The sequence below is a fragment of the Pipra filicauda genome, unplaced genomic scaffold, assembly GCF_003945595.2.
Source record: "Pipra filicauda isolate LSUMZ 115617 unplaced genomic scaffold, ASM394559v2 scaffold55_size4083901_pilon, whole genome shotgun sequence".
Classification (NCBI taxonomy): domain Eukaryota; kingdom Metazoa; phylum Chordata; class Aves; order Passeriformes; family Pipridae; genus Pipra; species Pipra filicauda.
Window position 1 is genome coordinate 1,988,178 of NW_024104709.1, and position 22,644 is coordinate 2,010,821.

The following is a 22,644-nucleotide window of genomic DNA, read 5'->3' on the forward strand; positions in this document are numbered from 1 at the left end:
ACAGTGAGATTCCAGTTAAGCTCAGTGTTTCATCTCCTACGATAGCCATTTGCAGATTCCTTGCAAAGAGTGAGAACAGAGCAAATTCATGTGGTATTTCCCCTAACACTCTTCCAGTCTCTGACTATTTTCAGCTCAGAGAACTTTCTGCTCCTGTTGTAGTTTGTTTAATGCCCCAATAGATATCTCTTTCATATCCTTTTTCAGTCTTGCTTGAATTCTTGTAAACTCCTTGTATCAGAGCATCCTTTGGCAAAGTGGCTTTGGCTAGTCACTTTGTTGAAGAACTGCCTCCTTTCGTTTGATTTCCCATTCCTCTAGTATTTCACTTTATTTTCATTTTATAGTTCCTAGTTTTTCTGTAGGAAGAGACAACAGTAATCCCTATCCACCCTTCAACACTACTCCTATTCTGGTGGCTCTCTAGCTATCTCTTTTCCAGGGTGAAGGGTCCTAAAGTTCACACTAATTCCTCATGTAGAAGTTGATTTGTGCCTTCTGTTGTGCTTCTGTGAATCTTCTCTAGATCTCTACCTTTTCTGAGACAAGGGGACCAGTACTGCACAGTACATGAAGAGTGGTGAATTGAAATTTTATATAGTGATTCTGCATTTTTTTGTTTTGCTGTCAGTTCTTTTCATTACCAATATTTTATTTTCCTCTTTTGACTGCTGCTGAGCACCAATTTGATGTTTTCAGACAGCTAGCTATTAATCCATCAAAAGGTCTCCCTGGAATAGTGGAGATCACTACAGAGACCATTACTGCAAATGTGAAGTTAGGATTGTTTTTTTGACCCATGTATCACTTCACTTTTACCTACACTGAGTTTCATCTGCCATTTTATTGTCAAGTTTCACAAAGACTTTCTGAGATTCTTGACCTTGCTTCACTATTTTGAATAACTTCATATCATCAGCAAACCTTGTATGGTGAAGAGGTGAGGATCCAGCACAGACTCCTGCACAATTCCAGTGGCAAACTTGGAAGTCCATTATGGGGATCCATGCCAGGATTCTCTCATTTGTGCCATAGCTGGGATGTTTATTAGGCAAGTTAAGATACTTTATGACAGGTTTCATTTGTTTGTTTGTTTCCTCAGCTCCCAGAATACTTTTTGTTAAAAACCAAAGAATGAACACTGGCCATCATAGCATTTTATTCTTTTGTTAAAGATGACCAGACAGAGGAATCCCTTGTGGTAATGGTAAGGTTTCCAGTATATCAATGACAAAATGAGAAGTACCACAAACCCCAAAGGTGATTTCCTTAAAAATGAAAGCAAGCAGAGGAGAAATATCATAAGAATCAGCTGATATCCAGGCAGATAAGAACCTCATTACCACAAAATCCTTGCCATCTATCCTCCCATATGAATGACGCAAAGTATGGTGGGCTGGTACACGCATCAGGTTCAGTGGAATTTGGGGACACAGTTATTGAAAAGAGAAAGCGTAACAACATCTGGTTAATTACTATTCAGGTTGTTGCAGCACAGATTTGTCATCTGCTTTAGAAGTATTTAAGGTGCTTGGCAAAATGCAGAATGCAACAAAAACAAATCAGGAATTTTCTAGTCTGCAAAATTTTATTAAGCAACAGCTGGACAACTCTTACAACTCCAAATCATCAAGGAAAAATAGGGCAATCAGTCCATCTCTCAATCATGTAGACAGTAAAGAATCTGGACAAACCACATTTTTATAGGGAAACCAACAATACTTTCTAGGCACCTCCTGCAAAAACTATTACACAAGACACAAAAAGGCAGATCAGGGTAGTTTTTAAGTACAATGGAAACCAAGTATACCATGGTATATTGAGGAGAAAAAAACCCCAAAACTTGAGATTCAAAGAAATAGAATTAAAAAATTGTCTGGGTAAGTAAAGTAGACAAATGGTGTACCAAATTTTCGAAAGCCTTAAGAAAAACATGCTGGGCTTGCTTGTTAAGAATGCATGCACTCTCATGACTCTGTGCTCATCAAATTAAAAAAAAAAGAAAAAAAAGAAAAAAAAAAGGAAAAAAAGAAAAAAAAAGAAAAAAAATCCCAATTCACGTTCAAAGTTACAGTACCAAAATAATGCATTTATAAACAAATGCAACTCCCCTTCTTTTCCAGGAAACACTACAGTGCCTTTTCAATCAAATGCATCCTCATGCTATTCCACAACACCACATATTTTATCTACAATAAACAACGAGATCTTGAACAGACACACCCTTCCGCAAACACACAACACACAAAGAGAAAAAGAAGCAGTGAATGCAGAAATAGTGAAATGGATGTGAAAAGCAACCTAAGGCAACACATGTATCAAGCAAACAAAAGTAACAAAGGGAAAGCTAGAAAATTTCTGAACAAATTGCTTGAAACAACACAGATAGGAATTACAAGCTGTGTTATTCCAGTGAAATACTTGAAACTCAGGTGTCTGCACACTGTTCAAAAATGTTTCTCTTTATTACTTTGACCTTAATCCATATCTTAAACCATCTACTTGGCCAGTAAGATAAACATTTCAAAAACAAACAACATTTGTCAGGATTCAGAATTCAGATCATATTTTCAAATTGTAAACTGGAGGGCAAGGATTAAGAACAGACTGGGAGGCTTTAGCATCATACCATCTAATTGTTTCATTGAACACTCTGGATAGGCAAGTATTTGGTGTTTTCACGTATTTAATTTTGTCTCGCAAAATCACGTTGTTTTGAACCTGCAGTTAGCAAACCTCTGCACTTGCATAGTGCTCCCAATCAATCAATTTGCCTTAAAGCACAAATTTCTTGTTATAGATTCATTTGCAAAATCAAAAGTTGAAGGGTTAATTTGTCTTAAAAAATTTCTAGATGCAGCAACAATCAAACTCCTGATATACCTTCAGAGATATCAGGCAACAGGAAAAGCGGAGTCTTTTCATCTTAAAACATTTCAGTGGGATTTTTTAAGAAGAAAATTAAATCACAGATAAATACAAAGACAAAATAATTCACATAGCCTATTGTTCACTAGTAATAATTAACCTTATTCCTTTGAGAATGGTGTATGTAAATATCAATTCTGCAAAGAGGACCTGTGGTGCCTACCTGCAGACTACTCCTAAGGGTAGCAGGACTCTAAATTGGTATTTGCTAATGAAGGATTATGCCTTGAAGGTGAAGGGACTTGAAAACAAGAAAACTTCATCTACTAGAATTTTTCCATTTTTGTAAGCAGTATAGCTGATTTGCTCTCTTATGGGAAAACCATTACGCCAGTCTCTAAGTAACATAAACAGCTTGATCGCCTGTCCTGTGATGGAATCCTAGAAATGGGAATAAGAGTCAAAAATCTGAACTACTACTCTGTGGCCAGGATTTTACTTCTAGCATTCCTCAAAGGGGTTATATGGAACTGTCAACATAGCTGTTGGCTAAAATGTTTTAGAATTTTCTTAAGTGAATATGTGGGTCATACAAGTAATTTTTACCTTATAATCACACAGTAATGGGTAAATACATTTTGGATTGAATTGTGCTCTCTTATATATCTTGGTGTAACCATCTAGTGAGGCTGGAAGTTGGTCCCCTGTCAGCATGCCATGCAAGTGTCTCCTCTGTTACTAATCTCTAAGTCAGATTTAGTGGTCTGGAGTCAGTCAGGTCCTACAGAAATGTGCAATTTCCAGACTGTTGCTCTGGGAAACACGTTCTTAAAAGCTAGTGAAAATTTGTTCTGTCTTCTCTCCCTTTCTCTCCATCAAATCAGTTTTTGCACTTTCTGCTCTTTTCATATGAGGAATTAAAATGTTTCTGACAGGTAATGGCACCAAGATAACACAGGATCACACACGCCAGGCTGCAAAAAGCAAATGCACTGAAACTGTCTGAGGCAACCATCAGGCAAGCTCAAAAATCTGTTTGGAATTTCTGGGAGGACACTAAAAAGACATATCGAGGAAAGCCTGGACCTATGTAAAGTTTAGGCTCAAGCAAAGTCAGATATCCTTGTCTGACACTTGTAGACCCTCATGCATCTTCATAAAAACACAGTTTTACTTGTGGCTGCACCACAGAAAAATTTTGTAACTGAGATGAAACTGTGAGGATTTACCGACACTCAGGCAGCCCACAGCACATGTTTTACTGCTGCCTCTGGAACTGAGTGCAAAATTATTAATGTGATAATTCATTTTTTCCTCTTTCACCCCCCTCCTTCTCATAGTTTCTTAGGATGTTGCAGAAATGTGTTATTCTTACTGTTTCAAGCTAAAATTTGCCACTCCATGCATAGTGCAATTCATACCAGACTTAAAGGATAATTTTTTAGACTCTGTTAGGAGATCTATTTTGAGGATATCAGCTTTGTTTTTTCAAAAGAATTGGGCTTTCAGTTGCGTCCCTTTGCAACTCCATCAAAGCAGATTCTGACTTCAAATGGCCACCATGGCCACTGACTGGCATCAGGGCTTTCTCTGCCCAAAGCTGCTGCAGCCAAACTCCACAGCAGCTTCATGCTGCTCTAGCAGCAGATCTAGAAGGGTGAGTGGAGGAACACGTGCTCCAATAGGTCTCCTATGGAGCATCTTGAAGAGGTAAAGCTGCTGCAGCCAATGTCAGGGCTCAGCTCCATCAGCTTTGTGCAGCACAAGCTCACCTGTCAGAAGCACTGTGGCTGTGTTGGAATCAGCTGAACCCAGCTGAAAAAAGAGTGTTATTAGTCTGAGCAGAGGAAAATGCTTCTACTGCCACACACTTGTGCCTCAGCTTATTCCAAGCTTGTTTGCTTGTATCTCCACGTAGCACTGAATTACAGCACTGCCAAACCCTACTGAACTATGCAATGAACTTCTTACAAACTGAGCCTACATCATTATACACTCTTTTATCACGTAACCCACCTTATTTAATATCTCAAGAAAAAGCACTATACTAAGAAGAGGGAAAGCAAACCAAGACTTCTATTTTTTAAAGCACTCCCAACTGAAATATAGTTAGAAACAAAAAAGAAGAGATTTCTGCAGGTCCCAAAGAAGTCACCTAGACTCTTCGTATTCTACACAGTTCTCCATAGCAAACTCACTGCATCTAGCTGCCAAAAAATATATTTGCCTGCCTGCATTATGAAATTTTTGTATATTATGCAGCAAAACCGGGTCTTCCTACATGCATTTTTAATTTCTTGCAGCAAAACATACCTGCTACCAAACAATTACTTACAAAGATGCTCTTTAAATATAAATAAGTGTGTGTAACTTACTGATACATAGTAATAAAATAATCCGTATATCACTTATTACCTTACGCAAGAAAAATAATTTGTCTTTTGGACATTAGCAGGAAATCTACATTAAATTATCTTTAAAAAAATCACTCAAAACTCCCTAAAGAAAAATCAAACTCAAACTAAAACAAACAAAAAAACAACCCAACAGAAATAAAATAAACCCCCTAGACTGTTACAATTATTGCACAACTGGGAAAAAAAAGCTTTGGAAAAAATATCCTTTACTACCAGAAATTACTGCATGTAGAAAACAACTATGTATTTCTGAACACTTTGCTACATTCTTCCTAGAAGAATTTAGTTATCTACAGGAAAACTCTGTTTTACTAATGAAATAGAAAATGTAACATCTACCTTTTGGCTGAATGTGATAGCAATCTTAAGGATTTAAGTGATTATTTGGGGGGTGTTCTTAAATCTGTTTCTTATATTGTATCTCGGTGGAAAATAAAACAACTTTCACTTGTTCTGTGTATAATTCAGAATCTCACCATCTGAGGTTGCACACTCAGACTTTTACATATTTCCCATTCCTTTCATTAAAATTCTATATATTTCAGAATAGTTTCTCTCTCTAATACTGGGTATTCTCTGCATTATAATCCTCAATTAAAGGGACTCTCTTAAATTATTTTCCAAAAGATAAAAGATTATCTTATCCTATAGAATTTCCTGACAGGTAAATGGAAAGGATGATGGAAACAGCATTTTTTCCCTAATTTTTTATAATTATTCCTTCTGCTTTGCTGGGGCAGAAACCAGGGCTCTTTCTATGCCAAGGCTCTTTGTGAGTGCCATCAGAAGGATGCAATCATGACCTGGACCAATGAAGCCAACTAACTCTCCTAACTTGTTTTATGGGTTTTCATTTCTTGGTTCTCCATTAGCACAAAACTTCTGACAATCAGAAAAATTTGGCAATGAACAAAGTGAAAAGGAATACTGTTCCCTGGAATGTTAAAGAAACTGCATGCAGAAGTCCTTCTATTTAGATTAGATTTTCTTAAGAAAAGAACATTCCTGTTGTTTCCATTTACTAATAATTTTGGCTTAAAATTACAGGCAATGTTTCTTCCAGCTGAACATTTCTGACATGTGAATAAGTAGCTCTTCCCTCAGCAAGCAAGCAAGCCAGCCCTCATATGTTTCTCCTCTTATGGTGTTCAGTGTGTGCCTGTTAAACTCTAATTAGGGTATGACTGGTTAGCATAGACCTTAGGGCAGGTGAGGATTCTCATCAGCCAACTTTCCTCCTTGTGTTTTGGGATCAGTGGACTAAGAAGTCAACCTATTGCTTTTACAGTATATAACTCAATAGAGACAAAGGGCTTAATAGTGTTTCCTCCACATAAAAAAACCCAAGTGAAACATTTCCATTGATTTTTAAGGGACCAGAACCAAATCAATTTTGGTTCCCCTCTTACACACACATTATACAGGCACTTAACCTGCTGAATAAATCATGCATGTGAAAAATAACACAAACAGGCCCAGACAGTTAGTGGAAAAAAACCCTAATTAATTAAAGCAAACAAGATGCCAAGGGGAATGTTGTGCCTGATCACTCCCATATACAAGCCTAAGCCGCTGAGCTTTGGGATACAAGCATGGTACCATCTACTTCCCTGCTCCTTTCTTTCCTACATCTGCTTCCTCTCCAATGAACCCATTTTGAAGGTGGTTTTTCCTGGACTTAACCCATGGGGCATTACCCAATCTGCTTTATCATCTCCCTTGGAAACCCTCTGAAACTCCTCTCTGACTGGCAGTGCTCCTCTGTGCTGTACAGCTCTAGTAGCCACAGAAGACCAGAAGTTAGAAGCTCACTGCATATTATTAATATCTACTAAAGAAAGGTATTATGTGATATGTTGCTTTAGAAGAAATCAAATGCAACACACATTTGCCTTACTACTAGGATTCAAGAAAAAGAGAGGAAATCACACCTGTTCATCTTAAGTTATATCCACTTTTTCAAGTAAAGAAGTTAAACCATGGATGAAAGACAAAGTATCCACTGACATCTCAACTAGCACATCTTTCCCACTGTGCCTTTAACTTCAAAAGATTAATTTCTGAAGAAAATCTGCAATGATGTTTTATAATCTAACGCCCAAATAATTATATGAACAGTTTTGAGGTTTGTGTATTACTGGGTGAACTACTTCCGTATCAAAACATATTCTGTAGCAAAATGCTGACAAAGAGGAAAGAGAGAAAGCAAATAAATATGTGCACAATACAAGGACAACACAGAAACTCTTCCGTGCAAGCAACCCTTCTGAAATGCTCAACAGGTCTGCACATCCACCAGAAAGAGCTGCAGCCATGCTACTGTTATAAGCCTTCCTCTGTAACACTCTATGTAAACTTTGGCTTCCCACTCTTACCTGGAGCATTATATTCTCAAAATACAGTCACAAAGGCTACTCAAGTAGCAAGGTGATAAAAGGCATCATTCTGTCCAATTTTTCCTTCCTCTTTCAACTAATTTGTTCTCCAGCCAGCCATGGTGTTGTTTCCAATAATTAATTTGCTTTCCTGATGAAACTGCTTCTTGTAATGACTTATTACACTTCTGTCTCCTTCCTAATTCAAGCACAGATACACTGTTGTAGAACTTGATTCATACTGATTGCTAAGACTGGGCCTTCTCATACTGGAAAGACTTTGTTTATAAGGTGTAAACACATTGAAACACGAGGAGCATGCACAGGCATGGCCTCAGAGGTACATCTGATCACAGTGTACCTCTCCCAACTACATGTCAAATCAGACAATACTGCTGACCAGTGAGAATAAAAAAGCAATGCTCATAATTTATTTGCTCCTCTATCTTTTGTCACCTACTGAGAGATGTTTATCCCCAATAACTGCACACAAAACAAGCAGACATCAACTTCTTTGATACAGTGGGTTTTTAAACCACTCTCCTGGTTTAGGCCAGGACACGGTTAAATTTTGCAGTAGCCAGGAATGGGCATGGCTAGGCCCTGGAGGTTATTCCATACCACCTCAGAATAACCTCCTATACCACCTCATACCATTTTCCGACAGGGAAGGGGTCCCTACCAGGTCAGGTAGCATGGTGCTGTGGTAGGGTATTGTCAGGGGTTTCCATGTGGTGAGCAATCACATGTGAATAGCTTGCCTCTTGTACATTCTGTTATTAATATTGTTGCTGTTACTGTTCGCTTTCTTATTTCATTGCTGTTTCCAGTAAATTTTTCTTATCTCACTCCTTAATCTTTACCTTTTGTGCCTCTGATTCTCCTCTCCAGCCTGCCACATGGGCGAGTGGCGAGTGGCGAGGGGTTTGGAATGTTTCAGAGGGAACGATAAAATTGGGGAATACCATTCCTAAACCATGACAACCACTCACTGGCAACAATTTTTTCTCTTCTGAATGATACATCATTATTTATAAATTAAACATTGACCTACATATGTCTTCTTGGAACCTGTGGTGCTCAGTTATTAGTAGATCTCAGAGAAGAAACTTATGTGTTCAAGTATTATAGTTTCTTTTTTTTCTATTTTTTTTGCTGCTATCATTGATGTTTTAGAAGTAGAGGAGGAGGAGGAGGAGCAGGAGTGCAAACTGGACCAGAAAAAAGTTATGTTCCCTGTTTTAAAAAGAACAGCATGATATAAGGCAGTCTATCAAAAAGAGCAGTCTGTTTTAATCCCCCCATGAGCTTACATCAGCTACTGTAGCACACGTGGCAGAACCACCACAACAAGCCAAAAGCCACACTTCTTCATGTAACATGGAATGGCTCTCAACCCTTCGCTCTTTCTGAGACCCAGCACAACGCTTAAAAAGAAAAAAAAATGGAAACAAAACAAGCTAACAAACAAACAAAACAGAAAACAGCCCCCCGCCCTCCACCCCATGACTGATTAGAGTTAATGCCCTTCTGGCGGGCACCAAAATACTTTTCCAGTTTTACTGTCTTCTTCACTCCCAGGCATCTCTGCACACCTAAAGCAGGCTGCCCTGACATTTTCCGGTTTGGACTTTATGAGAAGGTTAACATTTTCTTCTCTCCAGTCTCTGCTTGTTCACTTGAGACGTTGAGTCACATTAGCCAGAGCAACAGCAAAGGCTTGTACTGCAGAAAATGGATACTGAAAGTCCAAAATGTAAGCATTGCCATCAATTCTTCCAAACTGCATCACCTGGGAAGCAGGGGAAGAGGAGAAGGGAAGGAAAAAGAGAAAAACGTCAAAAAAAGTGAACCACGGAAAAGGAATCAGAGAAGAATAAAAGCAAAATCTTTTTGGTCCTTCGTACGAACACCTCACCTCCTGAGGTAATGTGAATGGAGCTACTCACAGAATGGGGTTTGGTGCTAAAGAAGAGTAAGAGCACTGTACTATGTCTGTATAGAGTATTTGACTGCAATATTTGACTCTATAGAGCAAATTGAACTTTAAAATATGTTAAGACTGCATACAGCCTTGGTGTAAGTAGATTGTCACCAATTACTTCAGCAGATGTGAGGTACACCAGCATCATGTTTCCTGCAGGAAACTACCATTCTCTCTCTTGTAAAAACCCTATCATCAACCCATCAGGAAAACAGATTCTGCTTTCAAAGAAAAGAGCTTCCAGGGAAGAGGAATAACCAATTTTATCACTGTAGCACTTCATAGGCAGTAAGCTGTGCATTCTTTGCAGTTCTGTTTCCTTTTGCATAATCTTCACTAGCACATAATTACACTGAGAAAGAATTAGCAAAGGGGTAGCGAGAGCTGCTTGAATGCAGGGCTAGTCAGGTTGTTCATTGTTCTTCTGCAGGGAATATCTGAAGTTTGGCCTATTATTACTGCTTTTTCATTCACTTCATCAGAAGCCCAGACTGTATTTGCTCAACAGTGAAGCTCCTTGAGCTATAATGGAGACTGTCTGTGCAAGTCAAGTCAGGCTCTGTTCCCTCAGCACCAACAAAACCTGTGGTTGGGTGATTTCGCACAGCTGCCCATGGGCACGTATCCATAGCCATTTAACTGAAGAAGAAAGTGGTATAAATGGCTCTGATCGCTGCCTTTGAGCTTTTGTTACAGACAAGCAAAACCAAAAGACTACCACTGATCACGCATGTTGGATATTTAAGACATCTAACTCCCAAGTTAAATCAGAGGAAATTGAGAACCTTGATCTCTTTAATAAACCAAAAGTGACTTACAGCTGGACAAGGAACTAAATCTGAGTCTCCTAAATCTCAGTCCAGTGTCCTGCTGATTGGCACCACTTAATAGGCTGGTGTACCATCCCACTTGGGCCACATTAAATGTTTTGATTTTTTGAACTACCTGTCGACCCTTCTACCCATGGGTGGTTCAAAAGTGGCCCGCAAGCACTTTGTTCTGGGGAGGGTCAGTGCCGCCCTCCTCTAGCATTAAGAACCAGCCCCAGGGGCCTGGTAACCCACAAGGGGAAATTTTGGCATGGAGAGAACCAAAGTGACTGTCCATTGTCTCTTCCTTAGCTATCTACTGACTGGCTAACCTTTGTGAGCAGGGCAAGAAGGGAGCAGTGTTCACTAACTAGCTGCCATCCACAACCATCAATGATGGCAAATGCAGCTACTGTTGCAGAGATCTGTTGTGTTTATTACAACACTTTCAGTAGTGAAAGCCAGTGAGACTAAAGTTGGCCCTTATTCCCATGTCTGACTGCAGTAAGACTGAACATATTTTGTATATTTACTTTACAATTGAACTTCACCCGTCATGCTGAATCTAGACCTTTGACAGCTGTTTTTTATCAACCACATGGCAAAGCTTTTTCTCACAGAGCAGCTAAATCAAGCAGGAGGCATTCGGCAACATGAGAGACAGAGCTTATTCCTAGCATGGCTTTCCCACAACCTGGCTCCCATTCCAACACATGTGCACCACCCCTTCCTACCTGTCGTCCTTCCAGCTCAATCTGAAAGTTTTTTGCCGACTCCTGGGTCACCCGCCCTCCAAAGTCCAGCTGGTAGACTTGCGTCGCCTCGTTCCACAGTGGCTGCTTGTTGGCCATCACGTACACAAAGCCCTGGCTTCCCAGTCTCCCATCCTCCTTCTCGCTGGCCTTCCGGCACTTGAATTCATCCAGCTCACTGGCTGTTCTCAAACTCCTTTTGGTTTTCCAACCCTTTTTGCTGCCCTGGCTCTGGTTCATCAGTTCATCTCCACTGATAAAAAGCTCTGGCTCACTCTCCGAACTGTCCTGAAACTCATTCGTCTTGTTTAGTTTCTTGGACTTCAGCTGATCTTTCTGGCTCTTGACCTTCTTCTTCTCCCTCCCCAGCCGAGGGCTGGATATTAGTGAATTGAAGTCAGTCAGTGTCCTTGCCTCCTTTTTGACCTTGCCCTCGGTGATAGCCTGCATGTTTCCTTCCTCAGCTCGACTGTCCAGGCGTTTCCGGCTCTTCTTGCCAAATTTGTCTGTCCTTTGAGGAACAGGGCTTTCTGTCAAGGAGAGCACCTCCTGGAAAGTGTCTGCCGTCTCCACCATCACCTCTGTGCCCACGTGGCCCTGCAGCTCTGCTGGTGGGGGAGACATCACTGGCTTCTCCACCACGAGGAGCGGCTTGGGGGGCAGGGTGCCCGGGGGGTTCTGTACGGGTGGGCAGGCGCTATAGGAACTCCATGGGTGCAAGGCGATCGGTGGCAGCTGTAAACTAGAGCAAGTGCTACTTCCCGGGTACATGGGTGGCAAAGGGCAATAGGAGAGGTTGGATGGATAACCTGGCTGAAGGACAACTGTGGGCTCCTGCTGTGCAAACTGTGTTGGGGCCAGAGCTTCTTTGGGGGAGCAGGGGGCCTGCATTCCCTGAAGAGGAGGGGCACTGTAGCTTCCTGGGTAAGGTACTCCAACCCCGTAACTTGTCTGGAAAGTGGCAGTGGGACTGGTTGGAGATTTGGGGGAAACGAATGGCACTCGAGACATATCCAGATGTTGAGCTTGACCAATGATGAGCGGAGCAGGTTTTAGAGGATTGGGCACTGAGCTCTGAGATGTCCTTTCCTGAGGAACCCATATCTCTTCACTCACCATAGGGTCCCACTGGTATGGTGGTGGCCGTTTTACAGCAAGGGTAGCCTCTGTCAAGGACACAGGCGTGTGCCGTATTGATTTCTCCACTGGGCAGTGCTGAGAAAGGGCCTCATCCTCTGTGAAGGCGGAGTTGATATAATCTGCTCGGTCACGGGAATTGTCAGGTGGGCTCAGCAAGCTGTAGGAGGACTGGGAGGCCAGAGGTGAAGTACTGACAGAGTGAGCAATCACAGAGCTGTGCTGGGAGCCACTCCCTGTGCTCAGATCAGGTCTCACGCCACCAATACTGGAAGTGCTGCTACTAGCACTGGCACTAGGGATGTTGCCCGCACCACCGGCACTTGCATTGCTGCTGCCAGCGCCACCACTGCTGCACTGGCTGCAGGTGTACAAGGCGGTGGGTACTCTCTGCTGGTACTGTGCCGTCACAATGCTGCTCTTGGGTTTTGGGGGAAGTTGCAAGGTGGCTCTCTGACCATCCATCAGCTGAGCCATTTTCAGGGCTGCCTCTCTGCTGTTCCTCCGCAGAGTAGCATGAATGATAGTGTTGTCCAGCCTCTGTGCCATGCTTCTGCCCTGGGACAGCTGGTTGGCAATGTCAGGGTAGGGCGGCGGGTCCCCGGTTGGGATGGAGTAACGGGGGACCGTGAGCCGGTTCAGCGTGGCGCTGGCACAGGGCTGCTGCATCTTCTTCTCAGCAGCTGTGATGCGCAAGGTGGCGGAGCTGCCGGGACCCGGCAGGGTGTAGGTGCTCTGGGCACAGAGCATCCTGGTGCGAGGCCGGCACACCTCTTCCACGTTTCCACTGCTGTCGAAAGTTGTTATCCGCTCATACCCCAGGGGTGTCTGGTAGTGCCCCGCCGGGTAGAGTGAGAATTCTCCCTTTTTGAGGCAGAGATCAAGGGGTGGCTGCGGGGGGCCAGGCGGGGGTGGAAGAGTTGGCGGGGCAGGGATGGTGCCGGGGTAGGGTGGGGGCGGGTTCATCTTGTTCAGCTGCAGCTCCTGAGTGGCTCCAAAGATGACGGCGTCCCCTTCTACCAGCTGTGGCCCTGGCCGTGGGGCCTTGGCCTTGGGTGGGGGCTCATGCTCCCGGTCACTGTGGTCCCGCAGTTCAGTCAGGGCGATGGCGGGGGGTGCGGGGGGTGGCGGGGCCAGTGGAGGTGGTGGTGGGGCCGGGCGGCCCAGCTCCCCCACAGCCAGCGCCCCTGCCCCTGGGCCGGGAAAGCGGCCTGGCGCTCCCGGGAAGGGTCCCGTCCCCTCACCCCCCGCTTCCGCCGGTGGGTTTGCCAGCACATCCAGCTGCACGTTCTGGTTGGCCAGCAGCGACTGGACCAGGCCTATGCTCTGTGTAGGCGACATGGCCTGTGCGGAGCTGTGGATGGGGGCGATGGGGATGTTGACGGTGCACGGCGGGCTGCTGGCGGGGGCGCCGGGGGCACCGGGCACTGCAAAGAACAACAAAGCATGTCACCCGCTGTCTTGGCCTCCTCTCCCCATCCCAGGAATCCCTCCCATGTGATGGCAAGGTCTTTGCTGTGGGGCAGCCCCAGTCATGAAGGGACTTTTTAAACTTTGTGTACTTGCTTAAGCACTCTGCTGTATCTGGATGGAGTGCTATTGGTTCCCATAACCAACTGGTCAGACCTCAGTTTGAACATGTAAGCCAGCCCATCTCCCCTGACTCCCATTGCACAAGAGCTACTTGTAACAGCTGCTGATCAACTTTAAAGCCACTTTTTGGGAGTGACGCTTCAGAGGTAAAGTTCTGAGCTTGCTTTCAGGCTACACTATGATCCCCATGGACTTTCATGGTCTGAATTACCACTCACTCATCTGGTTTTAACTACTTCTACTCAAATCAATAAAAGTTTTGCTAAATCAGGACTCACTAGTTTTCAGCAAACAAAAAAAAGAAGTGGAGGGTAAGAAAAAAAAGTTGAATACCTGCACTGCAGGCACCGTATCGTATGTTGTATAATGTTCCTAGATTCAATGAGCTTAGGAAAACTGGAGAATACAGACAACAGTTGGGAAAAGGGAAGTGCTATAATCTCGTGAGTCCAGTGTGTAGCAAACCAACCCGTAATACAAAACCAAGGAAGCGGAAACCGAGAGAGAAAGGAATATGATGGAATGAAATGTGGACAAAACTTATAAAAGTTTTTAAAAGAAGATTGGTAAGGAAAAGATGTGAGGAAATACGTGGGAGGCCAGATGGGAAATGTAAGGGGAAGATGTGAGGAAACAGATGGGAAGCCAAAAAGATTCAATAGTGGGCATTGTAGTCAGAGTGACTTCAGCATCAATGCTTGGGCATGCTGCAATTCGAAATGTGAAAAGAAGCAAATGCACATAGGAAAAATTTCCCACATGTGGTGGTGGCGAAAAAGGGGCAGTGTGGCAAGAAGCAACTCCCATGATTTTAAACAGAAGCATTGAGCATGCTCAATTGTTTGCAATCCTTTTGCGAAAAGTGGTGAGAGTGTTTCCAACAGGAACTACCACTGAAAAGCTGAAGCAGGGAAATGAGGACACTGGACCCAAGTACAGGTGCAGAAGTCAAGATAAGAAGGAACACAATAGAATAATGAGGGGAAGCAGTAAAAACTATATTAGAACTCCCAAGAATATTGCAAGTTCTTTATCTTTCATTAATCTTCCTGTAAAAAATCACACAGAAAATTATAAGTGGTGTGTACCAGCAAGTTTGTGGAAGGAAAACAGATGAGATAAAGGATCCTAAAGTCATATCCAGGATCCTTTAAGTGTGCCAAATTCTGTGGAGACCTCAGATTTGCAAGACCAGATCAGGCAAGAGATCCATTAGTCAGGACTCCTCCAGATGCTGCCCAGTTCCTAATTAAATTTTAATTAAAATTCTAGTCGTCTACCTATGCCCTATAATACATTTTCAATAGCATTATGCTTTTATCAGCATCAGAGATGAATGTGGTAGGTGTACACACAGGACTGTGGCTATGCTGGCAAATATTTATGGTAGTTCTGCTCGTTCCTTTAGAAGAAGATAGACAGCTAAACTTGAATGACCCTAAGGCAGTGTGGTTCTGTGCTTGGCCGGCAGGCCGTGCTTTCATCCTGAAATTGCAGTTTAGCAATTTAGCTGCCAGAGCTTGAGGTTTAATTGTTAGGTTGGCTTAAGCAATCACGAATGTTGCTGTCATGGGTATTAAGTGCTTTATCAAACAAAATCTCATTTGTTTTGGTGCTGCTTAATATTCCAAAGTGTTTAAATCCAATGTTTTCTTCATTTCTCCAATGGTTTTTAATTGATTTGTTTGCATACTTTGTAAGTTAAATCAATTCACTGTGCATTTGTCTTTCCAAATCTTTACTGACTACATTAAGAAACATATGTCCCAAGGGTACCTCACTATGAACATTCCACTGCCCAAAAGCAGCTTTCTACTGTGTTTTTTTTAATCTGCCATGTAATCATTATTTACACCGCAATATTTTCCCTTCATATGTAGACTTTAAGAAAAGATGTACCCAGAAATATTTTTGATTATTTAAGTAGCCACCATTTGCTAAGTCAGAAATGAATTCTCAGAAGAAACTAGAAAGGAAAAAGTGGACAAGAAAAGGAAAGCTATTATGAAAGGCAGGGTAGTATGATTCTTTTACTAGGCTTCTCAAAGAATTGTAACAAAACTCTCTAACAATTTTCTCTCTGTATGTGGTGTATCTGCAATTCTGACTACCATTTCATCTCTTCAATAAGATAAAAGGAATTTATATTGCAGATCCCATTCAATCTTCAGGAAGACATGCGAAAACTTTATATTAAATTTTTTCTTTTCTATTTAGTTTTTATATTACTTTCTGTCAGCTTGGACCATGTTTCGTAACAGAGAATGTTGAGTGCTTCCTATTAATAGAATATATACAATCATCAATGTCTCTATTATTTCTTCAGAACCTACAGGTGAATATCATGTTGACAGAAATGAGGCAAGCCAAGTCTCCCAAACTGTGAAAAAATGGGCTTCATTTTAAACATACAAGTATTTCTTTAGAAGTCCAGAAGACTACTCTGATGCTTGGGTCGGACACAAGTGCTTTCAGTAGTTGAAACCCTGGTCTGAAATAATGGGAGCATTTCCATTTATTTCAATAGACTCTAGCACAGTAAAGACAACTTTAATTGCTCTGCAGTGCTCACACTCCTTCCTTCTCAAAGGGTACTGGCATGATGGCCACTTCTGTAGTTCCAAACACCTGGGATTTGGCAAAAGGAATCCCTCACTGATATGAAAACTCTGAAAATGTATTAATTTATCTTCTTGTCTATTATTTTTCAGTTTTACCAGCATGATGATTTTTTTGATCGGAGGAGGTCCTGAATTCTTCCAGTCCTTTTACCTGCCACATCACATCAACTACACTGCTTGAATCTTCTGCTACTTTACATCTCAGTGAAATGAAAAGTTCTTCCTAATCCCACTTGTTGATCAACTACTTCACTATTTTAGCCTCTAAATATTGATAAAAGTCCAAATGGGCATTTATCACTTCTCAAAGGGTGGCTAAGTATTATGGGAACCTGTCCCCCAACCCAAGCTCATCAGCAGGCTGTGCTTTGATGCCATCAGGACTCAAGAACCGTCTGTTTGGGCTTCCAACACATTACAATTCTGTCCTATCAAGATGCAGAATGCAAGGCTTCAGTTTACGGAGAATTCTTAACAAAGATGAATCAGCAGATGACTACTTTTCCAGTGAACCTGAAACTTAGCAGCTCTACATGGATTATATTTTCCACATGTATCAGAAAACAATGCCTATAGTATATATTAGCCTTATTCTAATTTGGTTTTACAGGATCCCATCAGACTAAGGGATTTTGATTTGTGTGTTTACCACAGGGGACCATAACACAAATGACCTGTCCTTCATCTAGCTTAACCCATAACATGGCAGATCTCCAGCTCTTCCTTACCTGGTAAATCATCTTCATCTTCGCTGAACACATTTGGATTAAAGACAGGCATGTTAATGTAGTCCATTGAAATCTTCCGCACTTCCGGGAGATATATTGTCATTTGCCTGGGCTGCAGATGCAGCAAACTGGTTTTATATATTACTAGAGAAAGAGTATAACAAGAAATAAAAAAAATCTGTTACACAAAGAGCATCTAAACCTAAGAAAGAATCAATTCAAAGCAGACAGAAGGGCTGTGAATATTATTATTTACTATATACATGTGCATGTGTGAACCATTATTTGTCAAATTACTACGTAACACTTTGCATAAACGGGATAAAAGAGATTGTAACTTTCAGCTATTTCTCTTTAAATGGAGGCAGCATCTCTGTAGTTAAATAATACATAGAAATAATTAATTACTTCATCTTTTATTCACATCTATTTTTATGGAAGGAAACTACTTTTTCCATTCTACTTTTGGAACTCTTCACCACAGGATGCTACTGACTTACATGACTTTAGCGTAAAACTGGAAAGTTTTCAGGAAGGAAATCTTTTGAAGATTACTACATACAAAGAAACCCCTCATGGCTCAGGAAGTCCCTGGGACCCTAACACTGGAGACTGGGAGAACATTTGAAGAAAGTATCACTATACACTTACACTACACTTACATCCTTCCCTACCTATCTGTCACTGGCAATGAGAGAATTAGAATGACTTTTGGTCATTCTACTACTGATAGCAGTCAACATAGCCACAAAAAGCATCTATCTTATTCTGCATCCAGGGAATCATGATGTACTCCTGATCTAACTATATAATACAACACAGGAAAACATAAGTTTTCCAAAGAGCTCATTAAAGTGATATACTTGCATTAATATTTCAGTTCAGAGCTCAGTTCAACTAGGTGGTACCCTGCTCTTTTCTCAGACTTCTTCCTTCCAACAGAACTATCTGGGTAGGACTGGCCTACCCAAAACAAGGTTGATAGTCTAGACAACTGCTACTTTTAATGAAGGCTACCAGATTACTGATGCTCCAGCAGGTGAACCTATTCATGCTCCAGCAGGAGAACCCTACGATAAGGCTATGTACTGACCTGAAGAATCTTGGGCATGATGCTGTAAGAGCTTTTTTAACATTATTTTTGCATAATTTCTAGCTAAATTACTACAAAAATCTGACTATTAAAAATAATTCTATTACAGTAACTTAATACCCATGACTGTTATACTCCTCTTGCAAAAACTTCTTTTTATTTGTGTGGGTTTTGTTCAAATAAACTGTAAAAATAAAGGTCTGGGCTTGAATGTTAATTAATCAGTTTATTACAAGTGAGACTTTTAGCATTTTATTGATCATATCATTATTGTATTTATAGATTTTGATCTCCTTTAGTTACAGTGAATTTCATAAAATCTAATTCCTATTGTCCACAGAAAATAAGTGCTTTGTTAAAGAAGTCTTTTGATCACTTAAAAAGAATGTCATGGCATAAGTTTGTTGCTTGTTAGAAAGAATTTGACATGTAAAAAAATCAACAGAGTTCACTTTTACCTGCACCAAGGTTAGTTGGTAGGAAAGCAGCCAAACCCACAATTTTAAATTTGGTTCCCCAGATATTAGATGTGACCTGAGCAAGGTAGTTGTGCTGCAAAGCAAAAACAAGATGATTTTTACCTGATAAAATCTGTATCAAACTCTAAGAAAGAACTGCAGAGCAATCAAGCTATTGCACGTGATAATGCAATTTCAGCTTCTCTTGTTTTTATTGTATTGAAACAGCCTAATGTGCCTTTGTAGCAACTGAACAACACAATGTCTGCTCAGTGAGAGTAGGTCTGTTTTCAAATGCTTGCTTTTCTGTACAGCAAGAGCATGGCTGTTCTGTATTTCAGAAAGTAATACACCCTGCCCGTTGGTTCTATGCTTGAGTCACTTTACAAAACAATAAGGCACAAATTAATTACTCATAACAGCAAACATATTTTTCCCTGGAGCTCCTAAAGCAACTTTCCAAACCATTGCTGCCATGGTGAATATATTATGGGTCTGAAAGACCAAGAAATTTTTCTCAAAGGCCAGGAGTTATGCTGTCAATATTAAGAGAAGGATCTAAGCCTCGGGTCTCCTGCCCTATTCAAGGGACTTTTGGTCCTATCTCTGTGTAACTATCTAGAATTTTTCATAAAAAGGAAAAAGTGAAACAAGAGAGCAGAAAAAAACCAAAGCAAACCAAACCAAACTAAAAGAATGCAGGCTGTTATTAATCAAATATGTAACCCAGATAGTTCTACAGCCTGCTAAGTTTCATTTACCCTGAGGACATGAACACCACAAAGAGTACAAAGTGCTAAATCCTTGCCTGCCTTCCAGTTAAGACTGTTCCATGTAATTATGAAACAAAGAACACTGAAGCAGAGAACTCTGAAGCAAATATTTCCTTATCTCAGCAATCCCTAGCAAAGCAGAGAATTACAGTGGTATTAAGACAGCTCTGAGAAACCAATGAAGCATTTTCACATTTTTACAAAGCCAACAATATCACTTGGAATAAAACTTCTCACATGGATTTGCATTGACAAAAATTAGTGGTGATGGGATTTCTCAAATAACACCTGATACTCCACTGGCACTTCTGAACATAATTATTTAACTGGAAGATGCAATTCTCTAGTTGTCCCTTCTAGTAACTGTAATTAGATGAAATTTTTTTATTGGTGAACATTGGATCTCTATCACAACTTGCTGCCTCTTGAAGAAAATCCATTTGAATCAGGTATGGTAACAATAGGCACAATACCTGGGTAATATCTTCTAAAGGAAACTCTCTTCGGGTCAGGCTTGGTGAACCAATAGAGGGTTTCCTTATTGGTAACCTTGGTGATCTTGATATCTCCTGCGCAGCTCGGGACATCTTTGGAGATTTGCGAGCTTCTATATTGATTCTGCAGATAAAGCAATAATTAGAATCATCGGTGGGCACGGAAAAATGCACAAAATTCATGTCTTTGAGAGTAAAGATGTAATGAAGACAACTGGTGTGGTGTTCTCTAAGTGGCTAATAAAGAGTCTACAGGACAGAGAATTACGGGTTAAAATAAAACATACAGAAGACCTGACACGCAGTAAGTCATATCTCCCACTATGCAAAGGGGGTCAAGAATATGAGTTCAGCCACCTGAAAGAGCTCAGTCGTAGAAAAAGTAACAAACAGAAGTTGCATTTCAAAAGTATGCTCTTAGAAAACCAAGGGTGCAAGATAGTTGTTTTTCCTGAGCCCGTTCAGGTTTACGCTCAGGAATTGATGGTTCTTTTGTCAAGTTTAGTTCTTTTGCCAAACTAAAACTTTGGTATTTCACACATTGTGTTCACACATAAAAGGATGCATTTGCTCTCCCTCATACCAGGGCAAGCTCATAATACTGTCTTTGGAAAAGTGTCACCTGCAGCTAGAAGGCATCAGGGCCTTAATTCTGTAACATGAAGCTGGCATAGAGAGGTCAGCGCCTATGAGAAACACCACAGACATCAGTAAGGCTCCGTGCAGGTTTGGGGATTCTATCTATGCACATAATGAATATAATGAAGAGCTGTCAGGAAAACAACTGGACAAATTAATAGCTTGGAAGCTTGCTTTGCATATTGTTACAGAACCTTGTCAACACTGTGTTTAGGAGGGTCTGTTTGTTAAGGCTCCCTTGAAAGGCCACCACAGCATCAGTGCCACTTGTCAGGATCTATGCCACCTATGCATGGACATATGACTGAAAATACCTCTGAGGAAATAAAGGTTTTAACTAGATCAGGGACTCTAAGCACTGAGGGGGTAAAAACACAGTCTGTTTGAAGGACAAATATATTCCACGGTGGCAAGAGTTCATATGTGGCAAAGGCAGAGGTGGGAGAGTTCATAAAATCTTTCTTTGAGGCCTAGGGAGAAGTGGTGTCCTATTGTTTCCCATTACATTTTGCCCCAGAATCTTCCACGAAGTCCAACTCTACACCAATCTCTGACATCATCCCATGACTGCACACTGAAGAAGACCCCAATCCTATGATTCCCATCTACCCAAAGGAGTCCGCTTTTAATTTTACAAGGGGTCAAGAGATAGAGAGATAGAGAGAAAGGGGGAAAGAGACAAAGACAGAACGAACCCATGGGGAAGAAGAAGAAATATCCAAGAAATTATTACCTGGGGAGTTTAGGTGATTTGCTAGCTCGACTGATTTTTGGAGATTTCTTTGCTGCCCAGTCATCACTGAGTTCGATATCGCTGGAGTCAGAGCAGTTGCAGCTGTCAATCACAGTGGAAATCAAGCTGTTTCCATAGATTTCATCTATCAAGACAGGCCCCAGAAAATTTAAGTGCTACTTCAGAAAACTGGTATAAATTACAACTCTCAGTGACCAGAAGCATAAGCCCAATTCACAAGCAGTAATTGAAATAAAACTAGGCAGAGAAAAAGTAAACATTCTTCACCCTGCCTAGTATAAACTCCAAATTTGCAATATTTTGAACTCAAGTGAACATGATTCAGAGAGGTGAACAGCATTCACCTGACTTCAAAATTCAGACTAAAAAATATTTTCTTCTAATTAGCAGTCCATTTTCCATTACAAGAAGTTCTCTTTTGTAAAACAAAAGGCAGCATGGTATAATTTCAGAGGCTTGAGTCTAGGTCATGCTAAAGGTTTTTTCACATAAGAAAAAATATCAGACGCCACCATTTATGTTGCATATATATATATATTTTTAAACTCTTGAGGATTTAATATCAAAAGCATTTCTAAATCATTTTTTATACAGAACAACAACTTAATTCTACCTGCTTTTCCATCTGTTTTGGGATCCATGATGACAAACTCTGGCCGCAACTTGCTGATACGACGTCCTTTCAGGATAGGCACCAGTCCCCCAAGGTATTCCAAGTACAGGGTATAACATGGACCACCAACTTCTGGGTCATCTTCTGTCCGCTTCATTGTGCAGTGAAGCCGTTCATTACCAGCTGTTGGGTAGCTGACAAAGTCTCTCATATTGTTTGGGTCTGGGATAGGAGGCTTAATTAAATGAAGGAAGGAAAGAGAAAGTTTCCTATAGGTTATTGGTTGCTTTTTTTCCTATGGTAACTTAATCCCAACAAAACTAACTGAGTTTGAACCCAGCTCTAATTTGGTAGGTGAAGATTAGTACAGGTTACTCTGTGAGTTATGCAGGACCCACATGCAAGAAAGACAGTGTCTGTGTATTATTTGGTTGGGTCAAAAGCAGTTGTACACAGAAAACTACAACTAGTTACATCAAAAAGGATGGTTGAACCCGTGGTCAGAGGACTGAATTAGAAAATAAACCTATCTTCAA

The 22,644-nt window shown here is 41.1% G+C and overlaps 1 protein-coding gene across 3 annotated transcripts in view; it reads right to left on the reverse strand.

Annotated features, from left to right (window-relative positions):
- Window positions 1-1,567: 1,567 nt before the first annotated feature.
- Window positions 1,568-22,644, reverse strand: part of TULP4 (TUB like protein 4) — a 165,412-nt gene continuing 144,335 nt past the window's right edge. For all 3 annotated transcript variants that reach the window (XM_039387408.1, XM_039387409.1, XM_039387407.1), the window contains 7 exons: window positions 22,109-22,343; window positions 21,475-21,619; window positions 20,082-20,226; window positions 18,836-18,929; window positions 17,285-17,428; window positions 11,188-13,769; window positions 1,568-9,452 (listed from right to left, as the gene is read on the reverse strand). In XM_039387408.1, the coding sequence (XP_039243342.1) occupies window positions 9,336-9,452; window positions 11,188-13,769; window positions 17,285-17,428; window positions 18,836-18,929; window positions 20,082-20,226; window positions 21,475-21,619; window positions 22,109-22,343 (3,462 nt within the window). In that variant the 3' untranslated portion in view covers window positions 1,568-9,335. The remainder of the gene's footprint in view (window positions 9,453-11,187; window positions 13,770-17,284; window positions 17,429-18,835; window positions 18,930-20,081; window positions 20,227-21,474; window positions 21,620-22,108; window positions 22,344-22,644) is intronic.